General features: G+C 41.1%; 1 protein-coding gene across 1 annotated transcript; it reads right to left on the reverse strand.

Moving 5' to 3' along the window:
- Nucleotides 1–10,150: 10,150 nt before the first annotated feature.
- On the reverse strand, nt 10,151–16,319 carry POLG2 (DNA polymerase gamma 2, accessory subunit; the record flags this gene model as incomplete). The annotated part of the gene is made up of 9 exons (XM_079544446.1): nt 10,151–10,199; nt 11,133–11,249; nt 12,129–12,229; nt 12,821–12,901; nt 13,887–14,027; nt 14,477–14,650; nt 15,032–15,137; nt 15,288–15,414; nt 15,821–16,319. 9 exons carry the CDS (start codon nt 16,317–16,319, stop codon nt 10,151–10,153), a joined length of 1,395 nt encoding a protein of 464 aa, XP_079400572.1.
- Nucleotides 16,320–17,075: the final 756 nt, after the last annotated feature.

Consider the following 17,075-nt stretch of genomic DNA (forward strand, 5'->3'; position numbering starts at 1 on the left):
GAACAGACACTTATTTCCAAAATAAAGCAATATTCATCATCCGAGGTGATGCCACCAGATTCCCAAATCAGATTTGCTTTATTTTGCTCTATGGTAATAGATAAAAATTTGCCATTAAAAATTGTAAGTTTTTGTAAATCTTCAGCAGAAACTGGCCAGGTCAAGTGATCGTTCCCATTACTGGAAATGGCAAACAATGAGAATCTATCTGCTGCTCACAGGCAGATTACGGCTCAGGAAGTGACTGGACTTTTCCTGAGGGCGCTACCAAATGCATTCGCTTTGTTTAATTTCTTAAGGTGTATTAAAAAAAAAAATAACAAGGAGTTCCAGGGACATTTATCCTGTAGTTCCTGTCCATAGGGGTATTTTTAAGTCACAATTAACCATTTAGGAATACAAATTACATTCACTATTTGACTTTTGCAGACGTTCAGCAAACATTTCTCTTCACCCCGACTCTTGCAGAGAATACATGTACAGCTATTCATTTTTCTCCTTTCTCTTCACACCTAGGTCTGTCACCTCTGCTGTTTTAATGTGGAGTTCACAGCAAATTCAAATCAGTTTATAATCCACAGCTACTGTTGGATTAGATTAGAATACTGACAGATGAGCCTCTTCTGCTACTGTCACATATCAGAAACACAAACAGGCACAGGCTGTTACTTTGTGTTGTTAGGACAGTGCAAAACACAGTTAGAAATGCTGAACCCCAGAAGAAAAGAACGGGCTGAACTTTCATTCTTTCATTTCCCTGCAGAGATGTGAAGCTGCACTGGCATGAAAAAAAAAAAAAAGAAAAAAAAAAGCAGAAATTGAACTGTGACCTCAGGAAAATATTCTACTTCAGCATTTTGCTCTCATTTTCTGTTGGTGTCGACGTCTGCCTGAGATACAGCAAGGAGCTGATGTAAAATTCAGAACACCTGAATTACTGACCTTCTTAACAAAATAGAAGAGTCTTTTTCTGATTACAGGGAAAGCCTAAGCCTAAGTAAAAAGCCTGAACACAAGTGCATCAGTAGGCTGACTTGTGCCACGGAAGACTACTTGTGAAGGCAACTGGAATTTAATAATTATTCACAAACTCACAACCATGGCCAGTTTGTTGATGTTCAGATGGTGAAAGGGTGGGTGAACTGGGCGGAACGAGGACAGCAAGAAGAGTGCAGAGATCTGCCCTGTCCTTATCTCTGCTCTACCCTTCTATGTTGGTACCATGTATGTGCTTTTAATCTTAAATAATCTGGCACTGCAGAAATGGCAGATTTAAGCACTGATTTAATTTTTCCAAATAATATTTATTTTATAACTCTAAAGAAATTCATTGTTCAGCACCTTTCAGTTATTCATCAGCCAATACACAGCTATTCGGGGCTATTTTGCAAGGAGGGAGGAATGCAGAGTGGCACAGCATTCATAGCAATTAATGACTAAGAGGTAAGCTGGATAACTAGCAGTAGTATTTGTTCTGCTTACTCCAGGCTGTTTAAAATACACTGCCAACAAAGACTGGTGGTTTGGCTACTTCCCAAAATTGGTCTCCAGAGCCAGGTAAAGGAAAGGAGGAGGAGGACACAGAGCAGATGGAGAACAAAAGTTTGATAAATTTTGCTATTAATAACAAAAAAAAAAAGGAAAAAAAAAAAAGGAAAAAAAAAAAAAGGAAGGAAGGAGATTTCCCCCTTGCTCTGTAAAAGAATTCAGCATGACATAGAAAGCTCAGTAAAACCATAGCACTCTTTCCCACCAGGGGACAACGCCACAAAGGGGGAAAGAGAAATGGGTGGGAGCCAGTATTTGTCAGAGTGATCCAACATGACTGAGCTCAGAAGCAGGCCAGTTTCAGACTGAAGCTGAAAGATCAGCTTTTAGGATCAGCAGTACAGCTTAACGATGCACAAATCCAAGGCTGTTCAGACGCCACAAATCAAGGATGTTCAGAAGACCTCTCAGTGTAATTAGACAGTCACATTCTTAATAAAACCTCAGCATTACCCTGGAGAGAAAAATCTAACAGGTATTGGCCAAAATCTGAGAGATAAGCTCAACTGCAGAAATTTAACACAAAATATTACGGAACTTGAGAGAAAACCATTCCAAAGAGGTAAGAAGAGCTTGAGACCATCTTCCATTGTCAAACTGGAGATCACGTGGACATAAAGTATATAAACTTACATGTAGCTGTGCCAACGACCTCATTGTAATCTCTCAGGACATGTAAATAAGTAAGAACAGAAAATTACTCAAGTATACATGCACAACTTAACTCTTTTCAGTCCTTTATTGTATCTGTGGGAAAAGAGGGACTGATAAAAAAAATGCAACACACTTTCTGAATCAGACTGAAGAATTGCACACAGTTCCTTTGACAACTGGTGATTTTTTAAAATTTAATCTAAAGACCAGTAAATCAAACCCTTAAGTATTAAAGCTGTGCTCATCTGTGAATTCCTAATTGCTGTTTCTGCTGGCTGGGACCTTTGCTATTTGGTTAAATGTATCAATTCCTAAAAAGCTCTGACACCTGAGCAGAGCTTTGCCTAAAATCCAAGTCAAAACCTATTTCCATAAGGATGAAACGCCGAATAAAAGCACAACACTGTGGGACCACTGAAGCTTGTTCCACACAATTTCAGCACGCTGAATCTACTTCAAAAGCAATGAATTGCTACAGAAGTGCATCACCAAATGTCTGAGATCCAAACCCATCTTTACTGATGTCAACACAAACTTCCAGTAACCAAATCAATAGTAGAAAAAGTAGCTCTGATTTCTAATTGCTGTTCCTGACACCGTGGTTCCTTACAGCTGTGAACTATTTCACTCTATTAACACTTCCTGTCTCAACATGCTCAGAATTAAGGGAATTACAATGAATGTCACTGTTTTCACACATCTAGTCTGCTCCCTGGGGAACTAGGAACAAATTGATTTTGTTCTGCATATATTTTTAGGGCATATTGTCTTCTCTTGAGCATGAGACATTTGTATCATTTGTCTTTTAATACTTTTAAAGTCTCCTTACATCTCCCAAGAGAAGAATAAATAATTTAAAAAATCGTGGATGTGGATATTTACAAAGAATGTTAAAGAAAGTGACTTCTTTTCAGAAATCTAGAAATTCTATAGTTTATTTTAAAAATTGTGTAGCTGTCAATCTGTGCTTCTCAGCCCATTACATTTCATAACAGTGCCATCTACTGGGTGAGGCCCAGAAACTAAATCAAAGTACATTTTGTCTCCCTCCATATTTTTGCAATTAAACCACTGTTTCCCTCTGAAGCTTTTCCCTTAATTACTGATATCCAACACCTCCTCCAAAGGGCAATATAAAGAGATATGGAAAAGTAATTGCAGGAGCCAGAAAGCTGGTAGTGAGGGAATACTGCTGAAGATTTCACATTGCAGTGTTTCTTTTAAATACAACAGTAGCCTATTATTACTATTTGGATCAATTCTTCCTAACCAACCTGGTGTCATATTGAAAAGAAACCTAGCAATCCAAGTCTTGATTGCATTTCATGTAGCACATGCTGCCACGTGCTTTGGAAATTCATTCAGGAAAAAAAAAAAAAGATATTCCTTCTTGCAGAGACATGAGTTTCACTTGTTTATCTACAGTCCCTGGTAACACCTCTCCAAGATTCTCTTTTCCAGCAGCATGCATATGGTATATGTATGTATGCATATGGTGATTCCTAGCAAAGCCCTCTGCAGACATCTACAGTACCAGAAGCTCTTCCAGAGTGGAGAACCTCTCAGGATGAGAAACTACAACTGAGAACAACATTTATAGTTCCACTGAAAGATGCAGATTTCCCTGGAAACCTACAATAATACTGATACAGCGTGAAGAGTGCACAGCCTTCATACATAATGTTATCTCATATTATTTTTGTTCTCAAGTAAAAGTAGTCACATTTTTTTTTTTTTTTTTTTTTACTGGAAGCCTGTTCATTATTAACATAATCTAATAATTTCCATTTAGAACTTCATCTGAAGTCTCCTTTTCTAACCAACACATCATTACTGCCCCTAGTGTTATCCTAGCAATCACAGCTTGGCTTTTACACAAACCTCATCAGTAAGGCCCAGCTACCACGTCCTGTCACAGTGCTTCAAAGATCTGATGTAAAAAGTGACTGCATTTGCACTCTGCAAGGTGATTACAGGAGCTGAAAAGGAAACGTGTTTAGGGAGATGAAACAGGTAAGCACAGGGATTGGATAGTTAAATGGAAGGAAGTTCTTTCCCTTCCTCTTACATGTATAGTTGCAATGATTGGCATATGCCAAAAGAAATATGTTTGCTCCCATTTCAAGTCCTAAACCCAAGTTTTAAGAGAAAATAAAACAAAACTCGTGAGGACACAGATGCACTGAACTATGGGATAGATTCCAGATGCCCTGACTGTATTTGGTGAGGGAAGCAACCAATCTCTCAGATGAAGGCTGTACATGGGATGCCCCAGAGACACCCAAACTTCTTTCTTTGAAAGGGCACAGACAGATTGTCAATAACTGCTTTCCAATACAGACACACACCAAACGAAACTCCTCCTTTGGAAAAAAAGAGCAAAACCAAACTATTTCAGTCTGGAAAACACATCCCAAGTGCTGGGAGCTGTGCAAGGCAGCTGCCCACTGCCTCACCCACACACCCACTGCCCCCAAGAGAGAAGCATGCAACACCACACTGCCTCCTGCACACCTCTCCTTCTCCACCACCCTCCTGCGAGTGTCTTAAGGGCTGTGCTGCTGTTCTGGGATGAAGAACAGCTTGCCGCAACAGGAAAATGCACAAATGCTCCCAGTTCCTCTCTCAACATCTGCATTTCTACATATGCTTCCTGCCAGCTGCAAAATAAATATTTGCCTTGTGGTTAATTGTCATCATTTCCATATAAGAAATGCAAGCAGGGAGGAAGATTGACTTAAAGGAAATTAAATATTTTTTTAAAAAAAGAAGAAGAAGAAGGAAGTTGTGAGGAAATTTTTCAGTGTTGCAGCACACCAGGCTCATTGCCTCCAGAGATGGGAGAATCGATGAGAAATAAGACCAGACACACAATAGCACTTTAAGATGTTAGCTGCATTTCTAGTTTCTTTTTCACTTGGGCAGGGCCTGGAGCTCTTCCAAAGGCATTGTCTATACATATACATGGACAGCATTACTGTTGTATACACCAGGAACAGAGAACAGCAGAGCAACTGAGCACTGCTCTGCTGAATGTAAGCTCTGACCTGGAGATCTTTATAATTCAGAACTGCCTAGGAGTTTATAACCAGTATTTCCTAATGTCCAGATTCTCAGTTCTGACCACTGGGTCTCAAGCCCAAAAGGATATCAAAGAAAGAAGAATCAAAGGACAGACTCATGGAGAGGTAGAAACAATGGCTTTTTCCACCCATACTAATAGTACTGACCAAAACAAAACACTAGTTTATGCCATGGAACATTAGCTGAAGATTTACTGTGTCCAGAGGCACAGGATGATGAATTGTGAACACCTACTCGCTGAAAGTTTAAAGTAGAGCTTTGTATTAGTGATTAGATGATCAAATTAGTCATCAATCTGTTGTGCAGTGATATTAACCTCAAAAGTTTGTGATGATATCTGTACCTTTTAGTGTGAGATCTTATTTCCTCATAGCTTAATATTTTAAATTTGGTCAAAATGTTTTCTTAATGGGCTGTTCTCCAGGAATATTTCTTATTACCTTAAAACTCCCATGAATTAAGTACTATTTTTTTTTTGTCTTTTTTTTTTTTTTTTTTAATATGGGAGCACTGATAAAAAATAGAAACCACATCCTCCCTTAGTCTCAGTCATATGCTACCAGAAGATCTCTTGCATTCTCTCTAGCAAATGTGTGACTGTGAGATATGAATTGGTGATCTCCTTCTTCTGTAAGAGCAATACTAAAAAAAAATTATAATTATTTTTCTACTACATGGAAGCACAGTTCTATTACACAGCTCTCAAACATGAAAAAGTTGATTACGTTAGTTACATCTAAGAACAACTCTACATTAACATCCAGTTATATTCCAAACCGCTCTTCCTTTCTCTTTTCTTCTTTTTCTTCTGTGCACAACTCTAAGATGACCATCATAGGCTGAACATAAATCTTTATGCAAATATCAACAGCAAAGATCAGTGCTATTTCCATATTTAGGACTTCCTCAACTGCTAGAGCCACTCCTCTAAGATCCCTTTAGTGCAACTCCAACAGTTACCTCGTACCAGCTTCATTTTGGAAAAAAAAAAATGTTTCTTTTCACACTTCTGCTGTTTTCTTACCGTAAGCCAAGGACACCCTTCACACATATTACAAATATTTCTAAATAAGAACCACCATTTCCTGTCTTAAAATTTTCTCCTCTTCTTCCAGCTCAAATCTCTCAGCAGATTCAGAATGCGACTGCAGACTGCAGAGGTAGGCTCTTTTTATTTTCAGTTTTGGGACATGGGCTGAAATCAACAAAGAATGGGGAAGGCATTTGAAGTGACAAGAGCCTTCATGTAAGACTAAATCTTTCGCCCCCGGCTGCACTGAGGTGCTTTGCAAGCTTCTATACGAAGCTAACTTCATCTTTACTAATGTACACTTCTATGTACATTCAAAATTGCTTGAAGATATCGAGATGTCTTTCTCCCTCTAAAAGAGTTGGAATTTATCTTAGACTGATTTATTACCAATTTATGTGAAAAGACGAGGCAAGTTATTCTTAGGTATGCATTAGTGTTATCTCATAAAAGCAGAACAAGTTGATACAAAATCAAAGCTCCAATTGCTTCTATTGAAAAGTCAAAAGTTCAGACATCATATGTGAGATTAACTCTGCCTGTTTACACACGGTCACAGACAAAATACTGTTTTCACTTTTAGGTGCACATGCTACCTCTTTACTAGCTTATAAAATTACTTTCTCCTACAATCAACACCTTGTAATATTTCTCTTTAATTCTTTAACTATTTTAAATGTTGCTGTAGTTCAAAAGTTTTTCTTTGGTTCATCTAGATACATCTGTTGGCTTTGTGTGCGTGTGGCTCTCTTGTATATGAAGGCATGCATTTTTCATCAAGTGTTTGGAGTTCCACATTGATAAGGAAAAACACAAAGTTGTGGTGCCTGTTATTGGAAGTAGGAAGTGTAGGAAAAAAAATGAACATCTATTTTAATAAATTAAGTATAGCCTAAACGTCAGCATGCTTTGGGAATAACCTGGGGGTTTTGTGGAATGACAGGTGAACTCACACACAAGTTTCTTCTTTCCAGAGATCCTTTCCAACCCCAAGCTCACACCTCTTCATGGTACTTTGGAAGTAGTGATGAACCAGAACGTAAGCCTCTCTTGTCACTCAGACTCTGGATCTCCTCCTGTCAGATACACACTATTTAAACACAGTCAGAAGGTGTCTGCTTTAAATAAGACAGACTTGACTCCAGCTTTGTTTAACTTAACTATCAATTCTGCCAGCGATGTGGGTGAATACAAGTGCAAAGCTGAGAATGAAATCTCCAATGGTGAAAAATACAGCAGAAGTCTCAACTTCACACTTAAAGGTATGTCTTGCTGTATTAATTTTCAGCACATTTTATTTTACTGGATACAAGGAAGATATCTTTCACAAGAAAGGTGGTGAGGCATTGGAACGGGTTGCCCAGAGAATGCCCCATCATTGGAAATGTTAAAAGCCAGGTTGGACGGGGCTTTGGCAAACCTGATCTAGTAAAACCATCCCTCCTTAATGATGGAGCTGAACTTAACTTCTGTGAACTGCTATCATTCCCTCAGGAGTCAGCAGTGTTGTTCTGGTATGCCCCACTGAATGCTTCATCCTTTATAGGCATCTCTTTCTCTAATGTTGCTGCTGAATTCAGAGTCTTGCTTTGGAGTTTGTCCTGTAATCACCACTGAAATCTTTTCAGGTTCTTTTTGTTGCTGTTGTTTTTTACAGAGCCCGTTTCCAAACCAGTGCTGAGCTCACCCAATTCTCAAGCAAAGGAAGGTCAAAACGTGACCTTGTCTTGTCTCTCAGAGAAAGGCTCTCTCCCTATCACATACACATTCTTCAAAGACAGACAGAGCATCCAAGCCCCGGTGAAGATGCAGAAGAGGGAAGCAGCATTGATTTCTGTACTTATCAAATCCTCTAGTGACTTTGGAATGTATAAATGCAAAGCTGAAAATCGCCTTCGCAATAATACAAAATACAGCAACAGTTTCAATTTCACATTAGCAGGTACGCACGTAGCACACAGCGTACTACTGCCAATAAGCAGCCAGGGACAGAATGCAGTACGAATGCAATTATTTAGCCAGAAACGTTATTCCTGCAATGCAATGCTCAAATTGTAATTATTTCAATAGTAATTCTAAAAACTGAGTTACTTTTAAATTATGCAAAAGACAATAACATGCAGCCTAGATAGTAACAGTAGAAGTGACTCTGAGGATGAGTGTAAAGGACTCACTTTTAGAAGAGATCCCTGGTCCACTCCGCTCTGCCTTGGGGCAATAAGAGTTTCCCTTTTCTCTCTGATCTCTACGAAAGAGAGGGTCATTGACAGCAGCAGCCTCCCCTCCTTCAGCTGTGGTTGTGTGCAATTTGCACTCTGAGTAGTTCTGTTAACCACAGCTAAACCAAAAGCTGAAAGAAATGCAAGGTTGTGATTTTAGCTGGCAGAAAAGACTTTGAATACAAAATAACATTTCCTTACATAATCACCTTTTTTTTTTTTTTTTTTTCTTCCAGAGGAGAGAAGCAATTCTCAACCCCTGATTATTTCCCTTGGACTGATCTTACTACTGTTAGCAATAGGACTTGCTCTGGCAATTCCATTTTTCATAATCCCTTCATGTAAAGCAAGTGAGTTATTTGAACATGTTTCATTTTCTGGAGGGGCTGGTTTATGTTTTCAGTACATTGTAGTGTGCAAACACGTTACAAATTATGGTCTTGGCATTTTAGGAAGCTGTTAACTCTCCTTTTAACCAGCCTGCTGTAAAGCCATTCAGTGTAAGACTTCTACCAACATTTTCAATAGCAGACATAAAATGAGGGAAGCAAAGAAATAGCTAAAACAAGACAAATACTGAAAAGAGATGGATGTTCTTTGTTCTTTGTAAAGAAAGTCTATTAAAAATGCCTCTGTTAAGGAAAGATGTTGTTTTCGTGATCAATAAGTATTCAAAAATAAAATGGAGCTGCTAAACCACCTCTAAGACAAATTGATACATGCACAAGGTTGGCTTTTGTTTTGTTTTGTTTTTTTTGCAGAAAAATTTACACCTCCTCGGTTCTCAACTGGCCGTACTTCAACAGAGAAAGTAGAAGAGTCAGCAGACTACGTCACATACGCAGAGATTGGCAAGTTCACGTCACTCTCCACATAGCCACAAAACTGAAATATGCAGGAGTTTGTACAAAGTGCAAGAATGCTCTTGTGCTGTGCACAGCTAGTATGGACCAATTCCTTTGCACACTGCAAAAACAGCAGAAGGGAACACCTGCTAAGTGAGCTGTTAGTACTCCTACTGACCATGCCGTGGCAGACACAACTCAGCATCCACCTATTGGGCAGTCTGCCATGCAGCCAAAACCACAACTGGTTAAATGCACTGAAGTTCCATAAACAAAATGGAGAACTGCATTTGGTAACTTACAGTGAGGATAGAACAGCCATTACAGAGGAAAAGAAAACTAGAATAAGTAAACCTGAGGTGCAGTGGCCATTAATTAAGAACTAAAAACAGGCTACAAGCAAGCTGCAGCAAAACAAAACGTAGCTCCTGCAATCTGTTCAAAGTTCAGTCATTTGTAACTGAGTTAACCACTGTTCATCTTTAATCCAGAGCCAGTTCAACCAGAAGAAGAATATGTCAACCTCTCTGTTATAAGAAGAGATGAACAAGGTAAAAACCTTATTTTGTAGTGGTGGAATATCTGATGTGCACAACTGTGTTTGGGGTGAGGGGGAAGATTAGGGTTGGAACAGCAGAGAGTAAGGTGAATAGTAGCAGTTACATACTGAAACTGCTAACTTACCATGGGAAATATAAGAGTATAACTTCATCTAAGCTAAAGGGGGAAATATTCCACAGCTTAATTTTGGAACCATGCAGGAGATGTTATTAGCAACCAAGTTGCTGATGGTGTGTTAATTCTTCTGCTGTGTCTTTACTAAAAAAAAAATATATATATATATATCAACATGAATTATTTTACTCTTTTCACAGAGAACAGAGCATGTGCTACAATCTATACAAAGGTCCTCATCAGAGATGGAGCACAAGGTAACATGGCCTGCGTGATTGACTAACTCTATTACACATTTATAAAGAATCTTTCAGTTCTCACATATTTATAAGTACCACCACATCTGCTCAGTGATGATGTTTAGATACTGACTGCCCGGCCAAAATTTACTTAACAGATCACATAGTTGGTTGTCTACTACTAAGAAAAATCCTTAAGTAATACTATGGTTATAAAACAAAACATCTAACAGGTGGATTGCAATTACAAAGAACAAATAGCAATCCTGTTCAATAAACAAGAGTTTCTTGTCACTTTTTATTCTTAATGGCCAAAAGCACAGTGGAGTCACTGTCAGGACAAGAGCGAATCTCCTGTGCATTTAACCATTATTCCTGAAATAAGAACTGGACTGTATAAGAGCACAAATTAATCAAAAACTCTTTAGTCATTACAAGAAGTTATTTCAACTTTGTTGTCCTCCCAGGCTAGAAGATCCATATCTGACTTTTCTATCTGCTGTTACCCAGTGGTAACCATAGCAGTTTCTCAGTTCTCAGAGTGAAGTAAAACCAAAGAGAGAGAGTAAAATTGAAGACAAGAAAGACAATATGGTTAGCCCTGCTGCAGAGGGACAAGTCTGTCTCTCTCTTCTTTTCCAGGTAGCCTGGAAGACATTGATTTGACAGAAAGGTGATACATTATTAAGCTTTATCAGAACTCTTTGCAAAATGGCTAGATCTGTGGCCATTGAAATCATTTCAGGCACAGACACTTACAAAAGTTACTTTTATTAGATACATTTAAGTTTATACATTTTTAGCCGATGCAATATACTTAGTTAAAAAGTCTTTCAACCTAGAAATGTGCATCATTTCCTTCATGGTAGTGTCTCTGCTTCTCAGCTGGACCACTCCATTCTCCAGAGTAGAATCACTTATCAAGACCATGAAGAGAACACTCATCTCATCATACCTGCAAAGAAAAGATCACATCCACGACTGCTTCTGATGTATGAAATTGCAGATAAGTTACGTATCATAACCTGAATGTATTTATTTTGGCTATGATGCACTAAGCTCAGTGCCAAGAAACTCATTTTCTTATGAACATTCCTTGCTGTCCTGACTACATTTCTTTAAATTATTACATTACTTTAGAGCATTAATTGTTATTTAATGACCTATTATAAGAGTATTTTTATAGAAGTGATTATTCTGTTATTTAATAGCCAGACTTTGAAGACTACTGTACATGAACCAATCATTATATCTGTTTTTCATGCACATTTTCTCTGCGGAAAAGAAATTATTCATCAATATGCTCATGATCGATGGGTACGAGCTCAAAATGTACTGCTGATACACAAATCATGGAGGAAGAGTTCAACTGGAATACTGGTTTTTATTTGCTGAAATAACTCCTGCACATACATCATTTAGGCTTGAGGAACTTTTAAGTTCAGAACTGGGCAGAGCGTGCCAGCTGAAGCAGTACTTAAGAATAGAACACAGAACTGGCCCAGATGCAAAAAAAGAGGAAGACAGTTTTGCAAGTTTATGACTCGTCTTAAGAAGTTTACTTTCATAGGAGAGTCTCTAACAGAGATCTCACAATTCAAACAACAACCCTGGGAAAAGTGTGGAAGGCTAATGTTTCATTCAATTCTTAAAATGAACAGGCATTGCTCCTTCTAATAAAAATCAATAGAATCTGAGTTTATAGACCATATGCCTTTATTTGTGTGGTTATTGCACTCAATAACTTCTTGCTGAAAAAAGCACATTTTTGCTAGTTCACAGAAAATCACCCTTTACCTTTGTACATTAACTTACTAAAAACGTTTCTCCTTACTTTGTGTAAAGCTGCTCCAGAGATAGCTGTGTGGTTTCAAGATAACCTGGCCACACAGCAATTCTATTTTCTGATAGTTCATTGAACAATCCTTGACAAACCTGTATTTATTTAAGAAAAAAAGTAAAAAGAACCATTTTGAGAATCTAGAAACAAATCGAACTCTGTTACTTGCAATATTAGCATTCCTAGTTGGTGTTATTTACTGGCTGAAGTGATCTCATTGTGTTTAGCTGTTTAGCAATTAAATCTCAACTTTTATTTAAAAAACACATCAGCCTAAGTTTCTTCCCTCCTGTGGCAACTGGCTTAATGACTGACTTAAGGAAAAAAAACAAAAAACCTTAAAGTCTGAAGATAAAATCCATGAGTTAAGATAACTATGAAAGATTAAGAACCCGAGAGGGATTTTGTTATTTATTTTACCTATTTTTTTTTTCATGAAACAAATTCAAACTTCCTAACAGTACTAAAGCAGTGTGCTAACGCAAAGACGGCATCTGCTTCCTCACTGTACTTCTTCAGCCATGACTCACGAGCTCACTGTGGAGGAAGCATTATGAAATATGTGCAAACATGAATCTCAGGATCGAAATAGCAGCACTTTCACCAACATAAACAGTGCCTGACTTTCAGTTGAAAGTCACTTGGGAAGTTAACACTGTATATTAACACGTGTTCTCACAACATACCTGTCGCAGCTCTGTTGTTGGGCCCTTCCCTACATCCAAAGCCACTTTGATAGGTGTTAAACAAGGGTGAAGTTTAAGTACCTAATAATGTCACAAAAAGCAAGAGATTACTGAATATGGCCAGTATGAACATTGAGACAGAACTACAGAATATAATGCAGTCTCAATGAAGATTTTTCATTGAGATGAAGCAGCTTTGCTACTAAAGGTTCTAAACACAAGGAATTTTCCTTACAGTTCAAAATTCTGAACTAGAAAAAAGCAAGCCATATTTCTGATACTCGATATATATGCCAGCTAGGTAATCAGAATGTAAGTTACCATTCTGTTTGAGTCCCAGAAGAGGAGAGATGAAGATTAGTTAGCAGAGCTTTAGTGGGACTGAGGAGATCAAAGAGACAGCCCACTAGGCAGTTACTATCCAGCCTACTGCTTATTCTTAAAGACAAACACCTGTTTGATTAGCAAGCAGTGTGAATGCTAGCACTGTAACTCTAGAAAACCTCAGTAAAAGTAGGATTCATGATGGTCACTGAGGGAAAATGCCTCACTGCTACCTGTAACCCAGCTTTTCTGCTCTTGGAAACCCCCAAACTCTGCTAGAAGAGACAATTTTCCCCAGCATTTTCTCTCCCTCTCAAAGCAACTACATTCCAATTCCTCCCAATGACACCACTTACATGGCAAAAGCTTACTAATCACTGGAGAGAAGGTATGAAAGGAAAAGTGATCTCTGAATGAGAAAAAAATTGTTTATGTGGGTAAAAAGGACTACAGAAGTAGCCCCGTGAGCCCAGTCTATTGCTAGCACTGAAAACTGTTCTGCCTGCATCCTTTGGGGAAGGGAACAGAAATATGGAAGAAAGAGATGATTGAATTTATCACCTTCTCTATGAATCATTAGGTTTGTACTCAACACGATGCTCTCAGACAACAAAAGCACTTTGCTGCTTGCTTTCACAGGCACATTGATCTCTGTTGACCTAGGATGTGATTTTTGGCATTCAGGCCCAGCACTTAAGCACATCCCTTCCCTCCACCATCCATTCTCCCTTTCACTAGTTACCTTTCTCTGCGAATTTTTCTTTGTTGTCAGAGGATTCTCAGCCAGCTGGAGAGAATCAAAGAGATAAGCTAATGCTCCTTGGTCCAGATTTCCACTCACAGACAGAACGTGAGGAAGAACATTCTTCCTTCCATCCCGGCCCTGATGAGGAAAAAAGTAAATTACAAAAGCCACCAACCAACCATGAGGGGTGGACACCTGAAAGACTGCTGCAGAGGGCCTTTAATTCATTTTAAATGTATAAGGAGGCAGTGAGCTCAAGCACCCTTCATATATTCAGACCTATCTTACAATCAGCTGCATTTTAAAATTACTGGCAACCTTAACATGTAACAGTGAGTCAATTAGTTTGTAACAAACAGAAGAACAATATAGCTCACTGCTACTTTCAAAGAATTAACTCCATGCATAAACAACGCAGCATCGCTGTTTTATAACATCTGCCAATGGAGGTCTGATAGCAGCATATCAACTATACTGATTTTACCAGAAAAGAAAAAGAAACAGTCAATAAATAATTGGATCAGCAAATAAAACGTTTCTCTCATCTTTATCATAAAAGATTCTCCATACAGTAAGGTAACGCTTACCAGTAATTTCGATCTGTCTCCTGGATACATCTGTAGCAGTTCAGTGTCACCAAGGTTTTTCAATGTTTCTATTGTTTCCTTCCCCCAAGGAAAGTCATAATGCAAATTAAATCCCCGCTTTCCTTCTTCATCCTGGAAGTCACTGCTGCTGAAGTTGGATGGACCCACTGCAAACTGAAAATCAAAGATATAAGAGGTGTTCCACTATTGTGAATGTTATATTAACTACAAAAGCCACATCTGTGATGCCAAGAGAAGCTTATGGCTCACAGCAATTTTATCTTTTTTTTTTCTTTTCATAAATTGAAACCCAAATCACTTCAACTGTTTCACAATGCTTTTATCTCTAAACCTTTGCCTTTCTGAAAGTGTATCACAAACCACTTCATGGCTTTGTCATGATCTTAAGTAATTTTTCGGTTTCTTGGAAAGAATTTATGTATTTCAATTACAAGAATTGGCAACGCATCAAAAAATCTATCAGGGTGCTTATTTCCCCTCTCCGTGAAAAGACAAAGGAGCAGGTCAAGATTGCCCATATTACACCACTGTTACCTTTCTCCACCATTGCAGTCTCTGACGTAACCAATAATCAAGCCACTGTCCTGCAGTTCTGGGAGAGCTAAACCACGTAAGTAGCGATGTAGTCCTTTCGCCTATTCTTTAAACAATAGCAAGGTCAGCAAGTTAACTCCTTCAGAAACAACAGGAAAGAAGCAAGAAATGGTTTTCAAGAGTAATCCAAGTTGAAACAACTATGCATACTTGTTTAGGTATGAAGAGAGAGATTTATCACTCTTTATTAGTCTACCTTCTAAGCTTTTCGTTGTGTTGCTCACTTCCTGGAATGGAGTGAAAACATACTCCAACTTCAGCAAGGCCACAGGGCAGTCGCTTGTTCACAAGTTCTAAGCAGCTAACATACTGTGCCAAAGCACCTGCCAGAAGACAGACAAGTAATTGCAGCAGCCACAAGGTATTTTATAGTAGGAACGAATACAGTGCATTAGCATATCCACAAGAGTAAATGAGGGTAGTAACGATGATTTAAGACCCCATTGCTACATACTGCTTATGCTTATAGCATCATATTTTGTGTTCTGCGGACATGAGCTCAGCAGCTCACAGCCCGTACCTGCGGGCACTGTGATTTCAGCATCCTACGCCTTCATCGCAGGGCAAAGCGTAAAGCGCACACCGACGCTCCGCTGCCCGGCTTCCTGAGTACAGATGGCAGCAATGAGACCCTCCCAGCGCGCTGCCACAACCGGAGAACGAGTTCCCCTGAAGGCAGCTGCGAACGGCCCGGGCTGCCCGAGCCCTGCGGAGCGCCGCCGTTCGTACCGGGCAGGAGGCTCTCACGAAGCGCTCCCGCGCTGCCCAGCGCTTCTTGCAGAGCCGCGCCGCCGGGCTCCCGGCCGCAGCCCCCGCTCTGGAGAATTTCGCGCAGGGTTTCCGAGTGCAGCAGCCACGGAGCGCTCTGAGCGTACGGGAAGCCGGCGGAAGGACGGCCGTGCACCGGGGAATCCACCGCCAACACCTGCTCCCGGCGGGCCAGCACCGCGTCCCACCACTGCGCCGCCAGGTTACCCCGCAGCGCCACGCCCAGCGGCCCGAAGCGGAGCTGCGCGCTCCGGGCCCAAAGCTCCGGATCGCCCCGCAAGAAGTGCCGCCTCCGGCACACCTCCAGCAGCAGCTCCTCCTGCCCACTCGCCTCCTCGCCGCCGGCCGCCGCATAGGGCCGTGCCGGAGGCCCGGCCTCCGACTCCCGGGCGGCGAGCGGCCGCCGCCTGATGGGAGGCGGGCCGCACAGACGGCGCCCTTGGCGGCAGCCCAGCGCCATCTTGCCCACCGCCCTCACGGCTGAGGATGGGGGCGCCGCGAGCACCGCGCACGCGCCACCTGCCGCGCGCGCAGGAAACAGGACCGGCGCGCGGCCCCGCACGAGGCCGAGGGGACATGGCGGGTGCGCGTGCGCGCCGCCTCGCGGCCTTCGCCCGCTCCGGCTGCATGGGGCCCCGCCCTGCGGCTGCACCCGCCTTCACGGGATCCCAGAATGGCCCGGGTGGGAAGGGATCTTAAGGATCGCGGATTTCCAACCCCCTGCCGCAGGCAGAGCCACCAATTTCCCCATTTCAGACCAGCCCAGGGCCCCATCCAGCCTGGCCTTGAACACCTCCAGGGATGCACGGGGCATCCACAGCTCTCTGGGCAGCTGTTCCAGCACCTCACCGCTCTCATAGTAAAGAACTGCCCTCGCTGCCCCTCACCCACGGGAGCTTACGGTGAGGCAGGGGAGCCCCGCGCTCGGCTGTCGTGCCCACGGGGCTCCCCAGAGCAAAGGCTTTGTAAAGGAAAAAAACGTAACGCTTAACGCAGATCTCAGAGCGGCTGCACCGCGCTCCGCGTGCCGTGCTTATATACACAATACACGGCTTCCCGCCGAGGGTTAACGCTGCAGAGGAAATCAACGTTCCGCAGGACGGCGGCTCTCGGGGAGCAGCCAGCAGCTCGGCCGCGCTGCAGCAGTGGAAAATTCCACACGCGCTTAATCACAGCTTTGTACCGCTGCCAGGGGGCGGAGCCGAACGAGCAGATA

Source organism: Tetrao urogallus (genome assembly GCF_951394365.1).
Source record: "Tetrao urogallus genome assembly, chromosome: 18".
NCBI classification, from domain to species: Eukaryota; Metazoa; Chordata; class Aves; order Galliformes; family Phasianidae; genus Tetrao; species Tetrao urogallus.